Source organism: Cetorhinus maximus, chromosome 28 (genome assembly GCF_964194155.1).
Source record: "Cetorhinus maximus chromosome 28, sCetMax3.hap1.1, whole genome shotgun sequence".
In the NCBI taxonomy this organism is placed as follows: domain Eukaryota; kingdom Metazoa; phylum Chordata; class Chondrichthyes; order Lamniformes; family Cetorhinidae; genus Cetorhinus; species Cetorhinus maximus.
The window spans coordinates 19604458-19618425 of NC_135906.1; the positions used below are offsets into that span (position 1 = coordinate 19604458).

General features: G+C 45.2%; 1 protein-coding gene across 1 annotated transcript; it reads right to left on the bottom strand.

Moving 5' to 3' along the window:
- Positions 1-12: 12 nt before the first annotated feature.
- On the bottom strand, positions 13-12164 carry clpp (caseinolytic mitochondrial matrix peptidase proteolytic subunit). The gene is given in 8 exon segments (XM_078531350.1): positions 13-283; positions 1645-1750; positions 3268-3455; positions 4560-4652; positions 4730-4805; positions 5550-5651; positions 12070-12104; positions 12107-12164. Coding segments are annotated over 8 exon segments (804 nt in total). The 5' UTR covers positions 12150-12164; the 3' UTR covers positions 13-122.
- Between the last annotated feature and the right edge of the window lie 1804 nt (positions 12165-13968).

A 13968-nucleotide genomic window follows, 5' to 3' on the forward strand; every position in this document is an offset into this window, starting at 1 on the left:
AGACTAGACAAGTTGTTAGTTATAAATGTTTAATACAAATATTTTATTGCGTAAATGGATGAGGCTAAAACTACACAATGTATAGAGATTGGACTAATGATTAATCAGACGGACCATACAGTTCAGGGCTCAGGGGAGCCCGATGGCTTTGTTGTGTTGTCTTTATGAACGAGTTGTGGCTCATCTTCCCCATCCTGTGGAGGGTGAACGAGGACCTTGTCAATTATTCCGAACTCCTGAGCTTCCACTGGGCTCATGTACCGATCCCGCTCCATTGCTCCTTCTGTAAAACACCACAGCCGTGATGGGATTTGACAAGCAACCTGAGACTTCCGAAATTCGGTGGTGCGCAGTTCCCAACACACACACTGTTCTCACCGTTCACAGACAGTCTCCTCAGTCAGATATATAGTGCTCAATGTTTACCACCATCATGCCAGCAATTACAAAGGTGCCATTTAAACTGTATTAATAGCGTTGGCTATTTCGGGCAGTTTGGCGCTTGCCAACCTTTTAAAAGACAGCTTTTTTTAATGGCAGTGTCTAATTTACATCTCACTTTGTGACAGAAACAGGTCAATGTTCTAACCACAGAGACACCAACTGAAATCAATGGCACTGTATCACAACTTGATCCTGATCTGACATTAAACCACTCAGCAGACTGAATGAAGCTGCCCCAAATCTCCACTGGTTATTAAAACAGCACAAATGGCTAATGGAAACTTGGGACAGCTACAATCAGCTGTTACAGATGTGTGAGGCAGCTGGAGCCCTGCTTCCTGCAGTCATTCCATTTCCCTCCCCACTCCGACACCGAGACCCTCCTGTCACTGCTGTGGGCCCAAGAAGCAAATTGCCTGGATACCAAAAGCACCAACTATCGGCAGTGGTAACTGTACTTTGAACCTTACTCACTCCTTGAGGAGTGAAGAGAGCAGGAAAACATGAAGACTCAGAACGATCTCTCAACACAATCCGTTTAAATATGGCAAATAAGAGGTTATTATTTCCTTGCCTGATGGTGTTGGATCGCTGCACTGTACATTTCCATGGTAACTACAAGCCCTTTGTCCAAGTGACCATCCTTGAAAAATAGATGGTGAATGTGGATGGGCTACCCAAACAATGAGGGCATCACAGCTGAGCCAAATCTTCCCCTCACCCAATGCCCACATGTAACTTCCAGCAGACATGGCTAACAGTAGAAACCCTGGCAGATTTTTCCATCTCTCTAACACAATGTACTCAGGCCTACAGCGTTACCCCAACATTCAAACAGCTCAACACCATAAAGGTGCCATTAAGAATCCCACTTGATTGGCACCCCAGCACCCAGCTGAAATATGCATTCCCTCCACCAATGGCGCACAGTGGCAGCTGTGTGGACCATAAACAAGAAGCACTTCAGCAACTCGCTATGGAAAGCACTTTCCAAACCCACGACCTCTATCACCTCAAACGATAAGGGCAGCAGACGCACAGGTACACAACCTGCAAGTTGCCCTCCAAGTCACACAGCATCCTGACCTGGAACTATATCGCTGGAGTGGCGGGAGAGGCAACAGAATTGTCATATTTCAGTAATTACTGATCACGCAACGCCAACCAATAGGTGAAATTACACCTGCATCGAGCACTTACCGATCACTGACAGCACCTGCTTAGTGTGTTTGGCATAAATATTATTGATCTGTCTTTTGATTTTGAGAATCTCCTCTGCCTGTATAGCGATGTCAGTGGCTTGGCCCTGTGAAGGAGGCATCAGAACCAGAGAAGGGGGGGGGAAAGAGCGAGAGAGTGTGGGGAGGGAAAGGGGAGAGAGGAGAGAGAAGAAAAACACTTGTATTGTTTGGAATATTGCCACAATAAAACAACTTCCATTCACGTAACATCCCAAAGTGCTTCATCGAAGCTTAAATTAAAAGACGAACACAGTGCCATATTAGGATGGGATGATAAGCTACCAATAAATGGTCTTTAAGGAGGGTCTGATCTCTGAAGAGCAAGGTGGACGGGTAGAGCAAAATCTAGAACGTGAGACAGACACCAGAGACTGGGCAGAGGTGAGGGGAATGATGCACAAAAGACTTTAGTCAAGAATGGAGGGGGCTCTGGTGATTTGGCAACACATCACACAATGAATTCCTCCGAAATGCAACAAAGGTGAAGGCAAACTCTGGCAGCCATTTTGTACACAGCAAGATTCCACAAACTGCAATCCAATAGATAAACATTTGAAATAAAAACAGAAAAGTGCTGGAAAAACTCAGCTGGTCTGGCAGCATCTGCAGGGAGAGAAACAGAATTAACATTTGAAGTCCAAAATGACACTTTTTCAGGACTTGAAACGTTAACTCTGTTTTTCTCTCTCCACAGCCGCTTTTCCAGCACTTGCTGTTTTAATTTCAGATTCTCAGCGTCTGCAGTATTTTGCTTTGAAATAAACAGTTGATCTGTTTTTTTAGCGACAATGAAGGAACGTTGGCCAGAACACCGGAGTATGCCCTGTCCTCCTTTAAAAAGAGTGCCATGGGATTTTTTAAATCCCATCCGAACGACTGCTTCTCAGGCAATGTGGCACTCCCTCAGTACTGCACTGAAATGTAAGCCTGGATTATAAATCCAGAGCCCAGTAATGGAGCCCAAACCTTTTGGGCTGAGAGGATGGAGCTACCAGCATAGGCACAGGCAGCCCTGCTCACCACTGAGTGCTGGGCTAAGATGATACACTCCAGGGAGTGAAACCCAGTCTGGGGTTGACGACAGGGTGGGGGGATAAGGTGCAGTGGGGAGCATGCCACAATTTCCAGCCTTTGATACTTCACCAAATGTCCATTTGTCCTGGATTAGTCTGGAGTAAAAAGATTCAAGGGAAATCTTAAACGGTCTCTCCCAAAACGCTACTGACGCTGGGGCCACTTGAAAATGTCAATTGTTGGTTAAGGTAAATGGAAACAAGGCAGCTAAATGGAGTTAAGATGCAGGTCAGCCATGATCTAATTGAATGGTGGAACAGGATCAAAGGGCTGAAAGGCCTCCTCCTGTTCCTCTATTGGCATCACTTACCACTGAATCCAAACACTGTGGGTTTAAACCTCGCTCCTGGGCATAAACACAGATGGAGCTGGAATCTTTCAGACGCATTAAAACCAAAACAACTTATTTCTTTCATCTAAGAATGGTACTTCCAAAGAAACGGGTGTAATATGAATTGAAGATCACACAACACAGAGCTGGGAATAGGCTGCGGCTCTCAGTACTTACAGATGCCCCTCCCGAGGGTTGGTGAATCATGATGCGTGCGTTGGGCAGGGAGTGCCTCATGCCCGGGCAGCCCGCAGCCAGAAGTAAGGAACCCATGCTGGCAGCCTGCCCTACGCACCAGGTGGAGATGGGGTTCAGGATGTACTGCATGGTGTCGTAAATAGCCAGGCCAGCAGTCACCACACCACCTACATGGGGATGGGGGGGGGCAAAAAGGAAACACAATCACTGAACAGTTCACAGACAACAACTGAAGGAGGTGGGGCAGTGACACAGTGGGGACAAGTACAGGCTTGTGTCCCACCCACTCCGACTATTCAACACACTCCACTTTTCCTGTATCTTCAATGCATTGACATCAAGCTTGCTCCTTTCCGCTTTCCTCCAGACTGGGGAACTCTTTCCCTTTCTCAGCCTCCCTTCCTGATTTGCTCCAGAACCTCCTGATATTACTCCCTGGCTTGCAATCCTATTGCCCTTGGGCCCCTCACCTACTCCTTTCTCAATAAAGCCAAATGCATTAGCAGGGACTACAACACCTCACGATAAGGAGAAAGACTTGCATTTATATAGCACCTTTCACAACTGCAGGACGTCCCAACACTTTACAGCCAACAAAACCCTTTTGAAGTGCAGTCACTATTGCAATGCAGGAAAATTTTCACACAGCGAGACCCCACAAACGGCAGTGTGATAATGAGCAGATAACCCATTTTGGTGACGTTGGCTGAAGGATAAATATTGGTCAGGACACCAGGGATAACTCAGCTCTTCCTTGAAATTGCACCGTGGGAGCTTTTACATCCACCTGAGAAAGCAGACGGGGTTTAATGTCTCATCCAAAAGACGGCACTTCCTCCATTCAGCATTCTCCCAGCCTGGACATTGTGTTCAAGTCTCTGGAGCGAAACTTCAACCTTCTGATTCAGACAGGCGAGCGCTAGACACTCAGCCACAGCTGACGCCAAACCTGGCTCCAAGCGCAAGTGATTATCCCGCACGTTATTTCGAAGCTCAGGGAGCAGCTCCGGCAACTGTCGAGAAATATAAAGCTGCAAACTCATTCAGCGGCAGTGGACCTATCACAGACCTGTGAAATACGGTTAGAATCACTGGCTCCACTTCTCCCTGGCTGGTGACACGAGTTGGGAATGTAAAAGAAGGCAGGCAGTGACAGGACTGAGATCCCAGCAAAACTGCCCCCAGGAGTCTTGAAAGCACCCCCACCCCGGTCATATTTCAGGAGCACCAGAACCTGACACAGAGACAGGGGCACACAAAAGCCAGCTCACCTGGGCTGTTGATGTACATGTGGATTGGCTTCTTGTTGCTCTCTGACTGAAGGAACAAGAGCTGAGCAATCACCAGACTGGCGACGGTATCATCTATCTGAGAAAAACACAGAATTATTAAACTCAACCAAGACCATCAGAGGAAAAAAATTTTGAAAAGAAACATATACTTACAGGTCCCATAACACAAATAATTCTTTCCCTTAACAATCTGGAATAGATATCGTAGGCTCTCTCTCCACGACCCTAAACAGGAAAGACAACAATAAAAACTGAATGTTCACAGGCTGGACATTTTATTGGATTTGAGGGAGGGAGAGGGGGAAGGAGGGAGAGGGAGAGGGTGGGAGAAATGGAGGGTGGGAGAGGGGGAAGGCGGGAGAAATGGAGGGTGGGAGAGGGGGAAGGCGGGAGAAATGGAGGGTGGGAGAGGGGGAAGGCGGGTGGGAGGGAGGGAGAGGGGGAAGGCGGGAGGGAGAGGGGGAAGGCGGGAGGGAGAGGGGGAAGGCGGGAGGGAGAGGGGGAAGGCGGGAGGGAGAGAGGGGGAAGGCGGGAGGGAGAGGGGGAAGGCGGGAGGGAGAGGGGGAAGGCGGGAGGGAGAGGGGGAAGGCGGGAGGGAGGGAGGGAGAGGGGGAAGGCGGGAGGGAGGGAGGGAGGGAGAGGGGGAAGGCGGGAGGGAGGGAGAGGGGGAAGGCGGGAGGGAGGGAGGGAGAGGGGGAAGGCGGGAGGGGAGGTTGGGAGGGGTAAAGGGGGGGAAGGTGGGGAGAGGGGGGGAAGGTGAGGGGAGGACGGGGAGAGGGAAGGGGAGGTGAGGTAGAGACGGAAGGTGGCAGAGAGGGAAGGTGGGGGGAATGAGAGAGGGAGGGAAGGAGGGAGGGAGGGAAAGAGGGAAGTGGGAGGGAAGCCCAGGATGTGTTACCACTGATTCCAGCACTGGAGACTATGTTTTATGTGAATAACAAGAAACCACTGTCCCATTGAAGCACTTACTGTCTGTTCAATGACTATGGGAATTAACGGGTGGCTACAGTTTGATGTCTGATGAATCTTCCTGCATCCTGTTATCAGCTGTCCGGAATGACGGGCTATTGTCTAAATAATAAGTAGATAGAAAGAAATGGTGATAAATATTGAAATACATATTAAAAAGGTGTTGAACATGAGCACTTACTGATTCAGAACCACTGAACTTTGCGCAACATGTTTATTCCTTCTTCTCACCCTGAGTTATGACACAGTCACCATACCATACCTGGAGTTTGCTTTGTGCCTGAACCACTAATGATCAATATCACTGCAAAGATCACAGCCAAGAGCAATCATCAAATCTTACAGCACAGAATGAGGCCATTCGGCCTCCTGTAATTGTACCTGCTCTTTGATAGAGTTACCCAACTAGTCCCATTCCCCACTCTGCCCCACCGTCATGTTGGCCTTACACTCACAAACCAGGGGCTCCAATTTCAACATCCCACCCTCTGCCCTAGTTAAACTCAAACTGTGATCTTCCTGGTCTCTATAGATTAGTGCCACACCAGGCAGTGTCTAATTCATGAACTTTGTATCTAAACATGTATATAGTTCATTTGTAAATCCTTAACTGATACCATCCTGTTGGAATATTTAATGTTTCTTACATTACAACAGTAACTACACCTATTACAACAGTTACATTTAACAGTAATGTTTAACATTTAACAGTAATGTTTAACGTTTCCTACATTACAACACTTCACAAGTATTACATTGGTTGTAAAACAATTTGGGATGTTCTGAGGTCATGGAAGGTGCTATACAAATGCAATTTCTCGCTTTATAATGAAGAATTGAATAGCACAGTGGGCTAGACACTGGCCTTTTGCCTCTGACACTTGGGAACTGGCTTCAAATCCAGTCCAGACTGGCAGATGAAGGTCCAATGATCTGACATGAATTTGAGCAGCTTCAATCCCGTTCCCACTGGGCTTAGGCCTGTCATCCAGAGCTGTGCCTAATTTGGCATAAACTGGCAATCCTTCTGAGAAAGGCCATTGAACGGAGAGGTAAATGGAAACATCCCATGGGTGAAACAGGAGGTGGTGGTCGTGAGCTATACGGAGGGGAAGGAACTTGGCCCTCTTTTTGCCTGGCTATATCTGACCTGGGAGTGCTTGATGCTGAAACAGGCCTTCTGAAATATTAGCACTTTCTATGTAACTGTTTTAAATTTAACATTGTTTTAAATGTGTCCTATAGTGGAGGAAATTCACTGCACAAAGCGAGTGACAGTCCAAACCTCTGCACACAAGTGACAGCATTCTCAACGTAACAGAGAGGATCCAACTTACCGCCAGCCACTCCACAGGAAACAGTGGCACAGTTAGTAAACATGCTGAGAAAAGCATGAAGAGATAGGAGCAGGAGTTGACCATGCAGTCCCTCACACCTGCTCCGCCATTCATCACGATCATGGCTGATCTTCCACTGCAACTCCACTTTCCTGTCCACTCTTCATATCCCCCAGAAATCTATCCATCTTAGTCTTGAATATATTCAACGATGGAGCATCCACAACAACCCCCTGGGTTCGATCATTCCAAAGATTCACAACCCTCTGAGTGAAGAAATTTCTCCTCATCTCAGTCCTCAACGAACAGCCCCTTATTCTGAGATTGTGCACCTGTGTTTCTGATTCCCCACCCAGGGGAGCATCTCTCTGTACCTACCCTGTCAGAATTTTGTTTGTTTCAATGAGATCCCCTCTCATTCTTCCCAAGTGCAGAGAAAAAAGACCCAATTTACTCAGCATCTCATCATAGGACAACCATATCAACCCAGGGATCAATCTAGTGAACCTTCTCTGTACTGCCTCCAATGCCAGTATGTAAATAAGGAGACTAAAACTGCACACGGTATTCCAGCTGTGGAATTGGCAAAACCCAAAACAATTAGTGGCGAATTTACTGTGAAACAAACCATGCAGTGGCAAATGACAGGGGCCCTGAAAATGAGCCACTCAGTGATATAAAAGCAAAATACTGCAGATGCTGGAAATCTGAAACAAAAATAAAAACAAAAATAACTGGAAAAACTCAGCAGGTCTGACAGCATCTGTGGAGAGGAAGACAGAGTTAACGTTTCGAGTCTGTATGATTCTCCATCAGACTGGAAACATTAACTCTGTGTTCCTCTCCACAGATGCTGTCAGACCTGCTGAGTTTTCCCAGCTACTTTTGTTTTTGTTCCACTCAGTGATATGTTGACGCGCCCTCACAGTTTGTCCAGATAACACCAGCAGGACATATCACACGCAGGACTGATGCTGCTATTTAATTGAACCCTCAACCCTGATGTTGTTTTGTGAGTCTGTAAATATGTAATCAATAAAGATGCTGCTGGACGCTGAAATGGCTAACCCTTTCCACTTCACTTCCTTAAGCCCTGTCTGTGGACTGGAGATTAACAATCAATTATTTAAAGGATTCCAATGCAATATTCGCGTCTGGAACGATATTGCTTGTATGAGTGTCAGGCATGATATAATTTAGAAACGAAAGAACAGGTATCCGTGTCTACGGCAGTATCTGCATTATTTGGTGCCTTACTTTCACACTTGTTTAAAGATAGTACAATAATTCTTCTCTTGTCATGACTGATGTTGGTGAAGGTACAAATACACATTAAATTAATATCCCTATTAAGTCAATCTAAACGTAGAGTGGGATACAGATGTCTACACTATGGACAGACCCATGTATGTGGGAACACACTATGGACAGACCCATGTATGTGGGAACACACTATGGACAGACCCATGTATGTGGGAACACACTATGGACAGACCCATGTATGTGGGAACACACTATGGACAGACCCATGTACGTGGGAACACACTATGGACAGACCCATGTACGTGGGAACACACTATGGACAGACCCATGTACGTGGGAACACACTATGGACAGACCCATGTACGTGGGAACACACTATGGACAGACCCATGTACGTGGGAACACACTATGGACAGACCCATGTACGTGGGAACACACTATGGACAGACCCATGTACGTGGGAACACACTATGGACAGACCCATGTACGTGGGAACACACTATGGACAGACCCATGTACGTGGGAACACACTATGGACAGACCCATGTACGTGGGAACACACTATGGACAGACCCATGTACGTGGGAACACACTATGGACAGACCCATGTACGTGGGAACACACTATGGACAGACCCATGTACGTGGGAACACACTATGGACAGACCCATGTACGTGGGAATACACTATGGACAGACCCATGTACGTGGGAACGCACTATGGACAGATCCATGTACGTGGGAACACACTATGGACAGACCCATGTACGTGGGAACACACTATGGACAGACCCATGTATGTGGGAACACATATTCCAGCACATGCCATTTATTCATATTTCTTACTGCCAAATCTTTCCTAGGTATTTTCTCTTAAGTGAAATGCACACTTAAACTAAATCTCGAACCTTTGCAAGTCTGCAAATTCTCCATATAAAAGGTGCATCTATTATTTACCAGATACGTACAAACCAAATAAATTACACATGCAGACATCCCTCCATGCCATACAGGTATGACACAGGAATGTTGGGGTATCTGTAAACGTGATAGTACTATTGATTAGCACCATCAAACGGAGTTGCCATTTTAGAAGATTTTACAGCATTAGAAATGACCTGTTTTTCAGGGTTGTGAGGGGGAGGGGGGTGAGGGGAGGTGGTAAATATCATGTGTAAAATGTAGGATTGCTGCAGTAGAGGAGTGGGGTGTTGGAGAGGGGATGAGAGAGAGGGAAACTAAAGCTGGTTTTGTGCAGTTTGAACTGAGGCAATATTGGTCACACTGCAGCTCAGCTAGAATACCGTGTGCAGTTTTAATCTCCATATTTACATATGCATTTACATATTTGCTTTGGAGGCAGTTTACTAGATTGATCCCTGGGTTGATACGGTTGTCCTATGATGAGATGCTGAGTAAATTGGGTCCTTTTCCTCTGCACTTGAAAAGAATGAGAGGAGATCTCATTGAAACAAACAAAATTCTGACAGGGTAGGCAGAGAGAGATGCTCCCCTGGGTGGGGAATCAAAAACACAGGTGCACAATCTCAGAATAAGGGGCTGTTCGTTGAGGACTGAGATGAGGAGAAATTTCTTCACTCAGAGGGTTGTGAATCTCTGGAATGATCTACCCCAGAGGGTGGTTGTGGATGCTACTGGAAAGACACATGCCGCTCACAAATGTGATCAAAAGCCTGTAATCCCAAATCACCTCGGCTGAACTTTCCACAAGACTGCACACACTGTTGAACGTGGTAGCCACTCGTCCGAATCCCCTCACCACTACAGCCTACACAGGCATTAGTTGTTTGATTTGCAATAAATTAGAAAAGTGAAAGGCGCAAGGACCAATTTACACTGGGAGGCCACTTGAATAAATAAATCGTGTTAATTATTTGTAAGACTAAACTGGCTCAGGACATTGTGCAAATAGATCGTGGGAGAGGTGGTTAGATTATAATGTCATTGCTGATCATACTCAAAGAATTAATAATTTACAGAGCAAGATGTACGGTCTAACAACTTTACTACTTAAATACTCGCCAATGTTATGTACCCGACTGTGTACTTCTTTACCACGTGGTGTTTTTGTGCAGTTACGAATTGTGGGGGCGGGAGCTCGCACTGAATACTTAAGATTGTTTCAAAAATTGAAATAAATTTTGGATAGGAATTCAGGTATTGTATTAAAAGTATATTTTAAAAGGTAACAGCATGTGTGTAATATAAGCCTCAACTGGGTGCTGATAACGATTAGGAACCATATCATAACAGCTACTTGTAAGTGTTAACACTTGATAGTTTTATATTGTCACTTCAACAGTAATAATACAATATTGTCATATGATCGCAATGTTATTAACATCGGACATCATAAATCTGAATATGGAGGAAACCAGATTCAATAGAACATTTCTTATGGTAAAAACGGATGTATTTCTAGCAAATTGCAGGCACAAAGGAGGCAGGGGGAATTGTGGTTTAAATTAAACTGTAATAAAATTATTAAACATCAGCACCTAACCTCATCTCTTAAACCAGAATGGAAAAGCCACATGAACTTGTTAAAATCCGATCTAGGAGGATTCCATAATTTCCCTTTGTTATAGCAGCAAGGTGAAACTAAGATCTTTTTAATAAATGAAACGGAGCAATGCCTGTAAGTGTGGAATGTCAAGGTATAAGAGGATGGTAAAGGGGAAAGGACAGGGGGCCCTGAAAATGAAGCTGCACACAGGGCCCCACTAGCTCTAAATCCTCCACTGCATACAACTGTAGCAAGACTTCTTTAGCCCTGTACACCAATCCCCTTGCAATAAAGTCCAACATATCATTCGCCTTCCTAATTGCTTGCTGTACCTGCATGCTAACATTCTGCGTTCTTTGTACAAGTGCGCCCAGTCTCTCTGAACATAAACATGTAAAGTTTCTCGCCTTTCAAAAAACATTCAGCTTTTCTATTCTCATGACCAAAGTGAAGAACCTCACACTTCCCCACATTATACTCCATCTGGAACCCTATTGCCCGTCACCTATCTCTTTGCAGCCTTTGTATATATTTTATATTATAATATATTACACTGGATGTTCTGTTGATTGTTGAGGGGGCTGGGAATGATCGTTGGGCATAATGAGACAAGCCCAGGTAACACAGGGATGCAGCAGACCAGAGAAGCAAGTATCAAGAGGCTTAACAACCCTGGTTTTACAGAATCACAGAATTGTTACAGTGCAGGTGGCCGCCAATTGGCCCATTGTGTCTGCACCAGCTCTCTGAATGAACAACTCACCTGGAACCATTCTCCCACCTTCTCCCCGTAACCCTGGACATTCTTCCTTTTCAGATAACAGTCTAATTCCCTTTTGAATGCTTCAATTGAACCTGCCTCCACCACAATCTGAGGCAGCGCATTCCAGACCCTAACCACTCACTGTGTGAAAGATTTATTCCTCATATCGCTTTTTCTTCTTATACCAATTACTTATACATCTGTGCCCTCTCGTCCTCGATCCTTTCACGAGTGGCAACAATTTCTCCTTATCTACTCTGTCCAGGCCCCTCGTGATTTCGAATACCTCTATCAAATTTCCTCTCAGCCTTCTTTTCTCTAAGGAAAACAGTCCCAACTTCTCCAATCTATCCTCACAGCTGAAATTCCTCATCCATGGAACCATTCTCGTGAATATTTTCCACACTCTCTCCAATACCTTCACATCCTTCCTACTCAATACACCAACTGAGGGCAAACTAGTGTCTTATACAAGTTCAATGTAACCTCCTTGCTCTTGTACTCTATGCCCCTATTAATAAAGCAGGTTTATTTTAAGCTTTGGGCTTTTTTGAAAGGTTTGCATTTGGTGTAATCAGTTCCCCCTCCCTTGCCCCCTCTCCCCTGCCCCCTCTCCCTTTACTCTCACTTACCCTCAGCTTCTGGAGCAGCATCTTGTCTCCTGCTGACCTTCGACCCGGATGTCCCCATAAACCGGAAGCGGCTTCACCATGGCAACGTGGCCTAGTGCGAAGCCGCGGCAACATCAGCCTCCCCAAAGGTGAGCATTGCGACTGCGGGGTTGTTGTGGGGGAGAGAGAGACAAAAACACCTTGGGAATTCTGCAACCTTCACCGTCCTCTTGGTAACGATTAAATAGCTCAAACTGTCATGTTTTTTCCTCCACGGCTGTAAAGTGGGTATTTTGGCCAACCATAAATTAGCGCAGAGTTTCCATTGAGTGCAGGAGACACTGAGCTAATTCAGACAACCTCAAGTCCAGAGTGTGTTTTTATTTTTATTTGTTTATTTTCCAAGTGTAATTATCAATCACCTAATAACAGGCTTTCATGAACTAGCAGGTGTGAAAAAATTCTGGCTCATTATAAAACCAGAAAGTTCTGCAGTTACACAGCAGGATCAAAGCTTAATGCAAAAGCAAGATACTGCAGATATTGGAAATCTGAAAATAATAACAGAGAATAGTGAAAAAAACTCAGCACCTGTGGAGAGAGAAACAGAATGAACGTTTCAGGATCACACACAAATGGGTATGCTGCCTCACCCAGGCTGTGTGCGCGGCATTTGGTGTTGAGCCAGCTTAATGTTTGTGGTAGATAGACGTCCTTGAACTGGACCTTTTTTTTCCTAATAAGGATCAACCAAGGTGGTACTGAGCTGCCCACATGGTCACCACACAAAAATGATCATGGGTTGTCTGAGCAAAGTAAAAAAGATACTAAGCTAAACATCAACATCCACCCAAAACAAGAATACCTTTTCCGGACTGAAACAGTGTTATCATTGATGTCTACAAGATGCTCTATACCATGAGGTGGTGCCCACTGGTTGCAGAAGGCATCAAACGTACCAGTGGGCACCACGTTTCCTTAAAACTGAAACCCTAACCTTCTCTACCCATGCCTAATAAAGGTTCTCTTCCTGAAACTTCAGTCTGTCTTTCATGCAGACATCCATTGGCCTTGATAAGTATTCCCACTAGTAACCAATGATCCCAAAGATACATTATTTTGGCAGGAATATTTACCCCCTCTAACAGTATCAATGCAGCTATTCATCACTGTACCATTCTGATGGATGTGTTAACTTGGTCCAAATGCCTTTCATCATTCATAAGTTTTCTTTATTCATGGGGATGTGGGTATTACAAGCTTGACTGGGATATATTACCCCTCCCGGAGATGGTGGTGGGTGTTCTTCCATGCTGTAGTCCAGCTGGTGAATGTACTCGCAAAGTGCTCTATGGGAGGGGCATTCCAGGACCTTGACCCAGTGATGATGAAGTAACGGCCAATACCTGTGTTGAGGTAGAAACGATGCATGATTTGGAGGGGATCTTGAAGATGATGCTATTCCCATAGGCACCTGCCGCCCTTTTTCTTCTAAGTGGTGGAGTTGATGCTGTGAAATGCTGCTGTTGATTGTACACAGCATCACAATTTTTTATGATTTGGTTTTGAGGTGTGGACAAAGGTCAGACAACATTCATGGCCCACAAGTTGTTCTGAAGGTATTGGGAATCAATCCTGTAGTGTGACCAATACCAGGTAGTGGTGGCAGCTTCCCAGATGGACTTTAGTGAACTGCTTGGGTTTCTGTCAGCTTTCACAGTGTTCCTTCAATAATGCACTCTTGTCAGGTTGTATTTAGGAATGGGAAGTGATAAATTCAGTCTTTTTTTTGCACTTAAAAAAATTGAATTACTGAATAATTTTAATGAAGCACCATAAATATAGTGCCAGTAAACTAAATGATCACATTTGACTATATCTGGATGCTAGTCGACACTAACCATGGGAAAGGACCAATTG